At 38.3% G+C, this 15,274-nt stretch overlaps 1 protein-coding gene across 1 annotated transcript; it reads left to right on the forward strand.

Annotated features, from left to right (window-relative positions):
- The first annotated feature begins 7,878 nt into the window (after positions 1 to 7,878).
- LOC140230386 (trans-L-3-hydroxyproline dehydratase-like) lies at positions 7,879 to 13,622 on the forward strand. Its single transcript, XM_072310535.1, has 3 exons — positions 7,879 to 8,585; positions 10,324 to 10,616; positions 12,291 to 13,622. Exons 1-3 carry the CDS (start codon positions 8,108 to 8,110, stop codon positions 12,552 to 12,554), a joined length of 1,035 nt encoding a protein of 344 aa, XP_072166636.1. The 5' UTR covers positions 7,879 to 8,107; the 3' UTR covers positions 12,555 to 13,622.
- Positions 13,623 to 15,274: the final 1,652 nt, after the last annotated feature.

Consider the following 15,274-nt stretch of genomic DNA (forward strand, 5'->3'; position numbering starts at 1 on the left):
AATGTGTATTCACACGGAATACAGCAAGTGTACTTCATAATGTATAACATGATCAACAAGTCTTAATTTTTGCAAGACGTTAGCTCCAACACTGCATACATAAAAACATTAAAGCTCATCATGTTATTTTCTTGAGACCATTCAAACTTGAGAATAGTTTCCTTTTTTTTCACTACTAGCGGAAACACTTGAATTTTGAAGAGAAAAGTTTCGACAGCATGCGTTTGAGTGCTGGGAAAGGAGATCAAATCACAATATTTTTTTCCCCACAAAACCACATCCTATCAATCAAATTTTCTAGTTTGGAAGTGTGCTTTTGGTTTGAGCAACAGTTACTGTTGGTGAGTGCACGTAACGAGTTCGACATCCAGCCCCCACGAATCTTAAGCCCACAAGTCATAAAGCCCACGAGACATCACATCCCATGAGTCAAACAGACCATAAATTCGACAATGAGCAAACAAGGCCAATAAATCCAACTTAATCCCCGTGTGTCAAATTGTAACGTTAGGGGTGTCGAACTTGCGGATCTTATTTGCCTAGTATTGAACTCACAGACCTTTATTGCCTACTGTCGAAATCTTAGACTGTGACTTGTGATTTGTATGGCTCATGGACCTTTTTAGTGCTCAAGCAACGAGACCGACATCCACGACTTATACAGCCCAAGAGGTCGACACTGAAAAAAAGGTCAATGAGTCATGAAGCCCACGAGTCATACACCCCACGAGTTCAACATTACACCACGTGGCTTATTTGTCAGTTTCATGGACCTTGTTTGCTTGTGTCAAACTTAACATTATGGGCTTAATGACTCAGTGGACTGTATAATTCGTGGGCTGCATGACTCGTGGGCTATATGATTCGTGGATGTCGAACTCGTAATGTGCACCCCTGACGCAGGGAGGTGCTAGAGAAGGAGAGGCAACTAAAGCTCTCATTTGAAGTCATGCGCGGCACCGCCGAGAAGTTATGCGTTCAACTACAGGTGTTACCCATGTGCTTTGACAAAAGAGAATATCAATAATCGGGACTAGCGCTCTCACATCTAGAAATATTTGCTCCTACTGCAATTCGCCCTCTCTTTCAATGTGATGGCAACCATGAATATGTGTACCTTGAATTGGAGCAGCGAATCAAAATGCAGTGTAAAACTCACAATTTTAACAGCAAATAGTTTAAAAACACGCTGGAACACGCTTTAACGGAGTACTTTATTTGAAAGATCAAAATATCCCCTAATTAACAGATAAAAAATTAACATGCGGAAATATGCGCATTATAGAAAAAATCAGGTTTTTAAGAGGGCCTAATTTTGATTTCCTTTCGATTTGCGAATTACGAAGAAACTAGAAATACATGTTAATAACATTGAATTCTTTCCTAAACTATTCTAAATCAATTCGAGTATTTCATTTAAAAGTTTGCGGTGAAATAAAGCTTATAATTAAACGAAAGATGAAATGCGTTCTTCGTCTCCGAACTTCGTCTTGCAACTAGAGCGGTGCCGAGCATGACTTCAAAGCGTAATGGAATGCTAGACGTCCCATTGTAACGCCTTGAACCCAAACATGACATTGTGTTTGCATGAATTACGAAGAGTTGCCACTCCATCTCTTTAACACCTCCCTGCCTGACGTTTACTCGTGTGTTTTGTGACTCGTGGGTGTTGGTCTCCTGGGATGATCCTGCTGTTGGGGCTCAGTGGTTATAACCAGGAACTCGTGTATTAGTCACAGGGTCCCTGGTTCATGTCCCTGGGCAGTGATTGTGCCATATGCAAGACACTGTCATCATTGCCTATTATAAGTCTTTTGGAGGGGACTTGCTGGTCCGCTCTTGCTTGCTGATAAACAGTCAATGTTTTGTTTTTGTTTTTTTTTTTTTAACAGTCGCGTAATAAGACAACTTGACGTCAGTCAGATAAAATCCATTCAAATTCTGTAGCATGTTGTGTAATCAATTCTTCCACTATCGTGTTCTGGTTTAAGCCTCGGTTACACCGGCGCCAAATCAGCTGCGAATCCACCCGAATCCTTCCCCGAATTGGCGAAACTTCGGGAAGGATTCTGGAACATTCGTGGAAGGATTCGGCTCGTTTTGAAATGTTCAAAACCAACCGGATATCCTCAAAACTGCTCCCTAACTTGGCCCAGACAAATTTCATTCGGGCCACATTCGGGATGTATTCGGATGGAATCTGATTTGATTCGGGGAGGCATTCGGGCCATTCTGGGCAGATTCGGGATATTCGTATCATCAGGGAAATAACGGACCGAATCATCTAGCCAAATAGAACCGAATATCACGAATGGAGCCGAATCTGCCCAGAATGCCCCGAATCGTTATCGGAATACAGAGCAAAATACAGGCGAGTGAGCCGAATAGGCCAGAATGTAATACGGTCGAATAGCAGCCGCGATAGGTCGATTGAGCTGCCAGAATGACCCGAATAGCCTCGCGAATATAGCCATATTGGCGATTTTGCTCTGATTCGGGACCTTTTCGAAACCTATTCGTCTCTGATTCTGGGAGCTCCCCGAATCAGGGACGAATAGGTTCCGAATCCACCGAATCCACCGAATCCATTAGATTCAGGCCACATTCAGGCCATATTCGGGGAGAATCGGTGCAAATTTATTCGGGAGAATTCGGCTTTCAAGTTCCAAGTTCAAGTTCATATTCATTCGGGGTTTTTTTTTCACAATACACAAACATAAATCTCACTTTCTTAAGTGACAAAAACAATGCATACTATTGTACAGAGAGGACAACAATAATAGGAAAAAAACTAACAGTAGCGATACTTTGCAATAGTTGCTAAGATAACGAAAGTGAAGTAGTTTTCAATATATGCACTAATTTCGAAAAAAAAAAACAACTTTGGTATAACCTTGGCTTTACCACGTGTTTATAGCTATTCAACGGGAGTCGTTTGATGGCGAATTCGTGAGTTTACAGTAACGAAATTATTTTATAATTGCAAATAATCCAGAAAGTGATTGAGTGATAAATTAAAAAAGTGAACAAATGAATAAACTCTATTCAGACTGGCCAATAAAAAAAGAAAATAGCACTCACAGAATGGGACTATGTTGCACATGCATGCACAGGGAACACGGTTTAGGAACGAAATTAGCGACTTTAATAATATGTAAGCCCTGTGGGTAAACATTTTTAATGTTAAGGGGTTGACTCACATCAAAGCTATAATTCATTTTGTGATTTTACACAGGTGTCATCTCTCCTTGGTCTGACGTGGATTTGGGGTTTCATAGCCGGTTTTAGCCAAAATGTCGTGTGTTGGTACATTTATATCATCCTCAACGCTTTACACGGGCTATTTATCTTCATCTTCTTCGTGTGTAAACGCCGGGTGTACGACATGCTTCGGGATGAGTTTCGGCGGCGCGGTAACCACGATGCTGTCAACTCTAAAACGCCGTCGACGCAGGAGACCCGTTTGTGATTGGCTGGTTTCGCGTGGAATTCCAGCCTGTGGGCGGTTCTGTCGCATGTGTGCGTCACACGAGAATTATCAGACAACTCAACAACATCTCGGTGTATCACAGGACAGACCAATTGCGGTTAAACATATTATTACATTGACCGAAAGATCGGTCTGTATCTGTCCGTCGGGGAATGTTCCGCGGAGACTGCGTCTGGCTTCACGGATCCCCTCCGTCTATGGAGGACAGCGTTAATGGCAAAATATAAAAAGACAGACGGATCTTTCTGTCTAATTATTACATGGCACTTCATTATTAGCTGTCGCCAAGTTTGAAATAGTTGCCGTCCGTGTTTATACCCCAATAGATCTTTGAGTGCAGCTGTAATTAATCGCGCAGAACTGAATAAATCATACATCATTTCTCACGCAATATTCGTCAACACGAACACACACAAATTTACCTTAGTATCAAGTGCAGTGAGTTATGTTTCTCCTTTTATCAGAGATCGTGATAGTTAAGCTTAGGCTTAACGTTCTTCACAACTGCCATGCTTACCTTGTTGCTAACTTTGTAGAAGTATAGGTTTTGTTCAATGTAATCCCGAGTACAAGGACCGTTATTTCAGTTCGGAACTGTATCATCAAGGCCAGATGACATTAAGTGTAGAGGCTCATAATCACTTGCAAATTATAGGACATAGTTATAGTACCTACAGCATGATTGTGAATACTTTTTTACTAGAATGATTTACGGCAGTGCTTGATTAGCATCGTCAAATTATGACTGTCATGACTGTATTACTACGTTAGTAGTCAATATACATGTATAAGTTGTCGATATAAAATTACAATGAAATCGATGCATTATACCGTTACACCATTTTAGTACAATTTATCTATCGTATATATGGCATTGATATGAGCCGGTAACGTATTTGGAGGTTTGCAAGAGAGTTACAATCGATTGCAAGTGGACTTTCTTGCAACGCTCCCTTTTTCATTATATATATATTTTTTTCTATATGAAAGTGGTATTGGTGCTAATCAAAATAGCTCTATAACTTATCGCATAAGGTCACCTTGTCATCACCCCACAAGCCTCCACCATAGTCCAGACACACTGCCTCTGAGTGGGAATGTCATGGGTCTATAATGACTTGGGATTAGGTTACGACCAGTACCCGATTTCATAAAAGATGTTAAGATAGCAACTCTGGGTGGAATGGCAACTTTTAATAGCAACAGCCAATCGGGAAGCTGGATTCTCGTCGTTACCATGACAATTGCCATTCTACCAAGAGTTGCTATCACATCAACTTTTATAGAGTCCTGGTGAAGTCTCCGCGACGTCTCCTAGAGACTAGTCATGTCTCCGGGTAGTCACGGGAGAATCAAACATGCTCGATTTTGTTTTCCCAAGATCTGGGAGACGTCTTGATGACGTCTCCGTTATACGTCTCCATCTGACGCGCCACGTCGCGGAGACTTATTTTGTCCGCGACGTCCCCACAATGGCCACCTACTGACGACGATGTGGAGACGTCACGGAGACGCCTCAGCAAATGAGAAGACGTCTAGGGGAAGTCCCTCGACTGCCGGAGATATAGAAACGTCTCAGACATCGCCGTGGAGTCTACTTTTCGGCGAGACTGCCAAGATATTTATTTATTTTATATATGTACTACAGCTGTATAACTATTGTTATTACTATTATCATTATCATAATTAATATTATTATCATTATTGTTATTATTATTATTATTATTATTATTATTATTATTATTATTATTATTATTATCATTGTTATTGTTATTATTATTATTATTATTATTATTATTATTATTATTATTATTATTATTATTGTTATTATTATTATATTGTCTTTCGAGTAGCACGTGTTACGGCAATTCCTCCATGACACTTCTTTGAATAGAATAGAATGAGCCTTCGTCAGTTTCCATGCAACTTGTAGTAGGCCTACATATTAATATTATTGTGGTAGGACAGTTATGTAGCTATCTAAGTTTTGCATGTACCATCTGTGGAAACGTGGACGCTTACAAATGAACTTTACCTGTAACAATAATAAACACTGAAACGCAGATTTATGTTGTTAGCCACATAAATTATGCAAATGTTTATGTGCTGTATCCACTTTTATGATTTAATATTTTTATACGACAGATGCAAGCACCTATAGATGCCAACGAATAACACTCTCTCTATAATATATGTATATAATTATAAATATGATACAATATACACACATATATAAAACAATATATATACTAAAACTGTATATTATATGTATGAATATATATGTAATATACATATGTAATTATGATATATATATATATATATATATATATTCGCACTATATTTCACGTCTGTTCACTGCATCTTTCATGATTTTCTCATCTCACATAGAGAAACTCACAGTTGTGTAATGAAATTAATAGCAGCATATAGGAAACATTTAGATCTGTCATATTGGCTCGATTTAAAATGGTTTACCAACTGTTCTTATCTTAAATTCTCTGTCTTTTTCTCCATTATTTTTTTATTTCAAATTTCTTTTGAACCATTAGCGCTCCTTACAATAAATTTGAATGAGAACGGTATGTCGCAGGGATCTTGTACAGGTAGTCCTATTCAAGATTCATTTCTCTAAACGAGTGCAATATGAACCTGATATATATACATATATATACATATATATATATATATATATATATATATATATATATAATATATATATATATTGATTCACAACATAGTTTAATAATGAAAACTCCTCGAGAAACGTAGTTTTGACGAAGTTTTCACATCGAGCTATACTGTTGTGAATCAATACTTTCTTGGACTCCGAACAGAAACCTATTGCTGTTATATGTATTATATATATATATATATATATATATATATATATATATATATATATATATATCATAAAGCAGAAACCAAGCTCATGCCCTCATGACCAGTAAGCACGGATGGCTAACGCAGTTGCAATACGCGTGACTGCATGTATTATTATGACTTGTTATTGTTCTCTCTGAATAAGAGCACTTGAGAATTAAAGGGCGAATCGCTTGAAAATTAAGTGTGCCGAAATAAGCTGTTGGTAATGTAATTACAGCATGTACTTGGTTTCTGTTTTATGTTTTAAGTATACATACATATCTATGAATGTACCTCTGTGTGTGTGTGTGTGTGTGTGTGTGTGTGTGTGTGTGTGTGTGTGAGGGTGTGTGTGAGTGTGTGCGTGGGTGTGTATGTAAGGGAGTACGTATATTCATTCGTTTTGCAAGTGAGGCTTATCATTGCTTATGTATTTTAAACATCATGGAAAGCTTTTAAGTGCCATGCTGTTACTCACGATAATATCATAGGTCCATTGGTTGCAATATTATGACATTTTTGCCAGAAGAAATAAAATGGCGTCTTACTTTACCTAAACTCAGATTGAAATGTAAAGGGACACTGCGTATTTTTTTTTCGGGAGTTGTAGAGTTTGTTTACCAGCTGACAAAAACAAACGAAAAAAATGAAACTATGAAGACATATAGGTTTTTTTTAATAGTGAGTCGGTAAATTTTTACCCAAAAATTTTGATTTTATAGTCAAAGGTAGGCCTATGTATATAGGGGAGGTTATTTCAACGACATTATCATCGCCATCATTCCATGCAGTGTGAGGGAAACATTAAGGCCTACCACGTATGTTTTGTAATGTGACAGTCTTAGTGCGGGAAGTAATTTAATTCACTGATATTCAAATATTATAAAGATTTTGCATTCATTGAATCAATATTTGCGGGTTAGATAGAGAATTAAACGAGGGATAAATGAATGAGGATTTCATATTCTCATTTTTTCTGGCATTGGTATAATGATAGACCACTCGACATGTTCTAAAAGAGAGCAAGCAAAATAATTAGGAACATGTTCATTTCATGTGAAAGAAACTCAGATTAGAGGTATTCTATTCGTGTTTTCCGGACATCTTTCCGTCGCTATGACATCAAAAGCTTGTGCATTATGTCGCTTTAAAAACAAGCCTAACCAACTGAGAAAAAAAAGAAAGGTCATTTTGTGCCAACATGCACGAACTGGCTTAGGTGGTGCAGGTTTGGTCTCACACCGGTAAATTAAAGATAATCAACCAACCCGATCATCGTAATTATATTTATCTATTTTAGTTAGTATACTGTCTATCTATAGGGTATGGCGAATAGCTAGGGACTACATACAATAGGCCTATTAGTGCATTATTATGAGATCTTTTATTCACTGACCTCTAAAGATCAGTCACTGTGCATGGGTATCGCCATCCCGACTGGATCCCACAGCCGAAACGGCTCTGCGCGATCTGCTAATCATGCGTATCGCCCTCTTACGACCAGTGCTACAATAGAAGTGATCGCCACGTGAACAACACTGATCACTGCGGCAGTGAGGGGAGATCAGTGGTAGTGGTGAACAACAGCATACTAGTACGTCCCAAAGCTGGAAGAAGGATTGATGTCTGCTAGCGCTTCTGCTAGCGAAAATCGACTTCAAAGATATCATCCTTCTAGATTAGATTGGTCCTTGATCGTACCTCTTGAGGTTGTAGTCAAGTACAAGAGCGCTAGAAGCAACTGGATTCTGTAAAATGGAGAGTATAATGGACAAGAGCCCGTATAAAGTCGAAACGATTGACATGCACACTGGAGGTGAAGCTGTGCGCATCGTGCACTCCGGTTACCCCAGGATCTCCGGTGACACGATTTTGGCGAAACGGCGATACGTGCAAGAGCATCTGGATCACTACCGATTGATGCTAATGCACGAACCGCGAGGACATAATGAAATGTACGGGGCTGTAATCGTGGAACCAGACTTACCCGAGGCTGATGTAGCAGTTTTATTTATGCATAACGAAGGTTACAGCACAATGTGTGGGCATGCAACCATCAGTTTAGGCCGATATGCTCTCGACTTTGGGCTCGTTAAACCCGTGGCTCCCGAAACGCAGGTGAATTTGCAATGTCCATGCGGATTGGTCAAAACTTTCGTGGAGTATGACGACCAATCAAAAACGTCGGGCAAAACAAGATTCCTGAGTGTCCCAGCCTTTGCATTCAAGATTGGTGAGGAATTTTCACTAATATTATATTTTGTGTATAAATGCCATTATGATCAAACATCAACATCGAGCAATATTGGCAATGGTGAATATTGTATTGTGAATACATGTACTGTAAAAGTGGAAATTTTCACGGTGTTGAAATTTCGCGCATTTCGCATGCACAACCAGAAACTAGCGTGAAAATTAAAGCACACAAATATTTTTGCTTGCCATATGTTCCTGTACTTGGTATCTTGATTCCGCGGAATTAAAAACATGTGAAACTCTTTTTACCTGGCCAAGCGCGAAAAATTAGTCACGCGAATATATCCACTTTTGCAGTATAATATACACGTTTCTGTGTATATTATATGATCAATACAGGGGTAGATCCAGGAATTCTGTAAAGGGGAGGCACCTTTTCAAAATGAAAGGAGGGCGCACGCACCCCTCTCCCAATTTTTTCTTATAATTCTTTTGTTTAAAAAAAAAAGAGGAGTGCGCCCCTGCTTGGATCTGCCACTGATATATATATATATATATATATATATATATATATGCACATAGGGAGAGAGAGAGATAGCTGGTATATAGCCATAGAGGAAGGATGCCTACTTTTAACTCGGATGCAAATCGTGTCATAGGGCCTTGATATGGTCATGCACTCATTGCCATTTATGCATGTTAAATTACACTCACATTTAGGGGAAAGAACCCTATAAGCCATTTTGCAGTTCCACTTTGAGCATGAGCAGAAAAGGTCATACGTACCAACAGGCGTGTTGGTTTTAAATTCACTGAGATAAGCATAATTTGTGGTGAAATGATTGTTCATGCAATCCTTATAAATGGTGCTTGCCAGAACATCCACCTGACAGAAAAATTGGTATTTGGCAAATCAATAGAAAGAGATTGCTAATACATTCAGTGCAAAGTAATGAAATGGATGCTTTTCCAACTGTTAATTGATGGATCATTCTGGTCATCTGGTATAGTTCATTCTTTGTTTGAACAGGATTGATGAATCCCATAAATTGTTACATAAAGCTTTAATGCTCTGAAAACCAGTGCAGTGCCCCTCATCGCTTACCGACTGAGAAAAAAGAGAAAGGTCATTCGTACCAATGTGCCCATGAGCTAACTCCGAACTGGCTTATTCCAGTGTATAGGCACCCTACTATAAATGCAGATTATGAGTAGATGAGTTCTGCCAGTGTATACCTTGACTGAATGTGTCTCTAATGCAAATGGACCTAGATAATGTGTGTGTGTGTGTGTGTTCAAGGAGTTCACTCCTTGGTGTGTGTGAGTATGTCAGGTCTGGCAACATCCCCACGTCCAAATCAGGGAGATTCCACACAGCAATCAGGGAGATATCCATGTGTTACATGCATTTCAGTGGGTGGAAATAATTCCCAAATCGGGGAGATTTCAATACATGTATTCTCTTATTCAGACATGAACAGATTTTGACATTTTCAGGGAGACTCCTGCTGAAACATGGAGACTTGTATGTGGTATGAGCTGGTATGTTTGTATGTTGACTTGTGCAGTGTATGATAATTTCCCTTTAATTTTTTATTCTAATTGATGTTCCAATAGAATTCACCTCCACATGGATATTTGAATATGTTTCATAGTTATTTATCTGTTGTTTAGTTACTCATTTCCCTCAGCCTTATTTCATTCCATCCTCTGAGGCACTTTCGTAACATGGCTTTGTTTTTGTTTTTTTCTTTTCTCTCTCTCTTTTTCTGCAGATGTTGAAGTTAATGTTCCTGGTTTTGGAAAGATCATCATTGACATCAGTTATGGGGGTGCTTTTTATGCCTTTGTCAGTGCAGACCAACTTGGTTTGGACATGCGGAAGTCATCGATGCGTGACATCACAGCAGCAGCTACAGCTGTTACAGAGGCGACAAAATCAGCCGTGCCCTTGGAGCATCCTGATGATCCAGACTTGTCGTTTTTGTACGGGACCATCGTTACTGACGGGAAAGATGCGTGGAGTGAGGAACCCACAGCAAATATATGTGTGTTTGCAGATGCACAGGTGAATTCAAATGCAAAGTTGACTCTTCTTCTGTCCCATGGTCACAGAACATCAGAAGCGGATCTAGAGGGGGGGTTGGAGGGTTGCAACCCCCCCCCCCCCAAAAAAAAAAAAAAAAAAAAATCCGGGGACCATTTTTTTTTAATCTTTTTTTAAAAACTTGCAATTTTATTTTTTTACATTTATGGCAATGACCTCTATACCAAAAATAGTGGTGTTTTAGATGCAAGAAAACGCCATTTTCACACACAGATTTTCAAAAATTCTCCCTACTGTGGGAGGGGAGACACACCCTCCCCCCCCCCCCTCGCTCGCTCCCCTCGCATACCGCCCCAACCCCCTCCATTATAAAAAGCTAGATCCGCCCCTGAACATTGAGTACCACAGAAAACCTATCAGCCAGCTTTCTCCATTCTTTTCTCTTACTTTTCTTGCCTTCCTCATGGCATCAAACCAGTCCACTTTTGGATGTTATCTCCCCATCTTATTCTTTGTCTGCCTCCCAACCTCCCTTCTTGCACTGTGCCTTGCAGTTGTGTCTTGGCAATCCCTGAAGAAATATCCTCTCTCTGTTTTCAGTGTGCATTACCTCCAACCCCCCCCCCCCCCCATACAATATGAAGTCTTAGAACGCTTTTATGAGAGAAAACTTTGCCTTCATATTGCTTCATGCAAGCAATCTATCTATGCCAAAATTAACATTTTTGTGCAGACATGCATACATGATGCTGGACTGACATCTACATATGTATTATCAAACATATATGGTCAAATAATAAACATTCATTGAAGATTTGTTGTTCAACTTAGTGGCCTGATATTGATGAAAAAAGATGATATCTGCAGTTAAATTCTGTTGAACACTGTGTTTTATACCATTTCTACACTTAGTGGTAAACATACACTGCATTGACTGTCAGACAAAAATGTGAGTTTTAGAAACTTCTTCTACATGATTATGTATCATACTTTCCTCAGTATATGTAGGCATGGGGGGGGGGGAACTGAATGCAAAATGATATGAAAGCATGTAGAGTATTTAAAACAAAAGCCAAGCTCCACACATAAACAGTTAAACATAGGTTATATTCTTCTCTTTTCAACAAAACTTTCCTACTTGTTTGTGTCTTTATTTCTGTATTGCAACTTATGTCGTAAGACTTGATAAAAAGAGTCTATTCATTTTTATTCTTGGCCAATTAGTACCCCAAAGAATTCTCCTCCATGGGAAATACTTATATTAGTATTGCACTTTCTTACCTTCTTCTTCCAGACCGAATACCACCACTGGGTACCATGCTATCTTTTGTTGTTGAGAAGGAGATGTGTGCATACATTTGAAGAGTTTGTTTGCAAAAACCGATAAGTCCGTATTTGCCAAACGGAGATATTTGCGATTAAAGGTCAAGAAAAATAAAGGGAATAATAAGAAAATTTTTGCTTCTTTTGACCCTGACTTCAAAAATGTAACTTTATATGTAGTGACCAATGTATCATTTAAAAGGTATTATTTTGTACTTTATGACAGAGATCTTACTTCAAAATCTTCAAAAATGGACTTATCGGTTTTTGCAAACAAACTCTTCATTTGTATTGATTTTGCTGAATGAAATAATGATGAAAATTGATTTTGGTTTCGCTTCATTTTTTTTCTCTTCACCACCAAATTGACAGACTGACAGAAGTCCCACCGGGTCAGGGGTCACCGCCCGAATAGCACTCCAGATCCACAAAGGACTAATCGACATTAATCAGGTTCGGAAGTTCCAGAACAGCAGCACCAACTCCGAGTTCACCGGGAAGGCTGTGGAAAGGGTGAAGGTGGGGCAGTTTGATGCTGTGGTGGTAGAGGTTGCTGGAAAAGGCCACTACATCGGCAAGAGCACTTTTATCAGTGAGGAAGGTGATCATCTTGGAAAAGGGTTCCTGGTGCGATAGCGTGACCCTTTACCAGTATGTTCTTTGGAATATCCGGGAAGTGGGCTTGGAAGTGAACTGCTGAAACCTGAAGCCAATTGGCCTATCATCACTGCTCTGAGCGAGGCTCCTTGCACAGTCTCAGGCTTCTGCTAATTTACTACCTCCGCCAAGGGAGGAGGTTCTGTTTTCAGTACTGTTGGTTTGTTTGTCCGTGTGCAAAATAAGTCAAAAAGTTGTGAGCAAATTTGGGTGAAACTTGCAAGAAAGCTTGAGAATGACACAAAAAATGGATGATTAAATTTTGGAAGTGATCTGGAAATTTTTATGGATTTTACAGTATGAAGGATTTTCGATATGTTGGCAGGTAAGGTCAATGAACTTGGGAGTTCAAGCTGCGCATTTTTGAGGTTGTCATATGTGCACTAAAGTGCACGCTCTAGTTTCTGCTAGGGTTAGGCGTGCCGCACAGCTGGAAGTTAATGACGTAACAAAAGGCTTCTATATAATATATTGGGAAATCAAGTGATTTTGAGCATGCGTGCATATGGGTCAAAATCACTGATCTTTATGGAAGAACAAGATCATTGGTGGAAATTAGCTGCTTGGTGGAGGTCTGCGCTCTCAGAGCGCTTCTCTAGTTTATCAAAGATATAATCTTTATTTCAGTGTTGTAGTTTTTTTTTGTGTGTGTGTTTTTGTGTGTGCACAACGAGAGTGTTGTGAGTTGATGACATCAACGACTCATTGTTATTTTTTGTGCTTTTATCTTATATCCACTACTAAGAGAGAAAAATGTTAAAAACTTCAGAATTCAGCAACTGCCTTCTTTACTTTACTTTCAACTTACAATGTAGCTTCTTTGATGAGGTTCTCATATTCACAGGGATTTACAATGGGAATATGTGGGGTTTTTTTTTGAATTTATTCATTTATTTATTATTATTTTTTTACATTGAGCAAATGTTTACTTATTGTAATTATGTGGTGATTTGGTGAAATTTGCTTTGAATCATGTACTAAATGTAGTTCCAATAATTTCCATTCATTTCTGGACATATTATGTACTTAAATGCTCCAGCTAACAGAAACGGGTCATGATCTGTATCACCCCTCATGTGATATTTGAGCAAAAATAAATTCATGAGATTAAAAAATATTTAATCTTGCCATGCATCATTTCATTGGTCTTTCTTGAAGGCCCTTTTGGTGATCTTGCAGGGGCCAATAATCATCAGTGAAGGGTGCCAGTGATTTTGAGTGAAGTGTGTGTTGAGCCAATGAACAACCAGAGCCGGGGTAGCCCAGCCAGAGGGTACTGTAAAACAAGGAGGTTCGCGTGCATTTTAATCCTGCAAATTTTGCGAATGCCAAGATTCGCAAAATTAAAGTGCACACGAAAGTTCTTGTCTACACTATATGCATTGAATGTTTGAGGCAACTCGGGAATATTTCAGCCACAAAAAAGGTGCATCAGAAATGAACACATCAAACAATATAAACTTAGTTTGAGGAACATGTATTTATATTTGCCAATATATACTATAATGACATTCAGATGTTATTAGTATTGTAATGATTATACACATCACTTAATGCACATATCCATTAATAGTAACTTTTCAAAATCATTAATTATGTGATTATTGTGTACATAAGTATCAATATACCGTATATATCCCAATACAGTGTAATTGTTATTTGTTGATCACTGTACACCAACACTAGCTATTCAGCCTCTGGCTGCAAAAGCATACTCTGCAGTGTAATTATCAATTTGTGTGTATACATATTATTATGACTTTCTATATTTTCAAATTCATAAAGTGTAATGTAATAACACATTGATAGAGATGGACTAGAACTTGAAGACAAAATGTTAAAAGCATAATTTACCATTTGCAGATGACACAAAAACCCAGCATTAGTGCTCTACAAGGTGAGTTAGGGATAGAAACAATGACTGTAAAAATTTGAATTTGTAAAATTGATGTTAAAGTATTGCTAAATTATACACAATGTGAACAATACCTACAATTAAAATGTTTCCAGGCTAAACCGTCTTCAGTTACGGTTTATTGAGAATGATACTGATATCTCCTTATATTTTACGATTTACTGCAAAAATTTTACATGATAGGAGGTTTTCTGGTACAACAGACCTGTACACATATGCATTAAATGTCATATATCTTAGATCTTTTTTTTTTAATAATAAAATCACCATTCTCAAAGGTCAACAAGACCTTTAAGAGACATAAAAACATGAAACATGTTCAGATACAGTCAGGGAAAAGCTGCCAGCACAAGTAATGAATGAAGCAAGATACATTTATAAATACCATGGTAAATCATCATCCCACTGTAAATCTCTTTAAGTTTGGCCATGATATGGCAATAGTATGAGGCTCTGTGAAAAAAAAAACATTCATAACTCGGTACCTCACCAAGGTTGAAAGTTTGTATACTCTTTGTTTATTGTTTTAATTCCATGAAGTACTCAAAACTTGGAATGATTTTCAGTGGTAGCCAGGTTATCCTTCATTTAAGAAAAAAGTGCATGAAGCCTAAAAAAATTAAGACAATTTGAAAGATACATACTGTACACCCTGTAATAAGTCACATCTGAGCACTCTTCAACAGAGAAAGGCATGATACAACAAAAGAATGACATGTTATATGCACGTGATAGTGCTCACAATGATGGTGCTGTGATATGACAAAAGGTATAATATACAATA

This window comes from Diadema setosum, chromosome 7 (assembly GCF_964275005.1).
Source record: "Diadema setosum chromosome 7, eeDiaSeto1, whole genome shotgun sequence".
Lineage (NCBI taxonomy): Eukaryota > Metazoa > Echinodermata > Echinoidea > Diadematoida > Diadematidae > Diadema > Diadema setosum.

Bases quoted from the DNA above. Each gene is read 5' to 3' on its own strand.
- LOC140230386 (XM_072310535.1), top strand. From the start codon at position 8,108: ATGGAGAGTATAATGGACAAGAGCCCGTATAAAGTCGAAACGATTGAC. The intron at 8,586-10,323 runs GTGAGGAATTTT...CTTTTTCTGCAG, and splicing joins AGCCTTTGCATTCAAGATTG to ATGTTGAAGTTAATGTTCCT. The intron at 10,617-12,290 runs GTGAATTCAAAT...CCAAATTGACAG, and splicing joins GTGTGTTTGCAGATGCACAG to ACTGACAGAAGTCCCACCGG.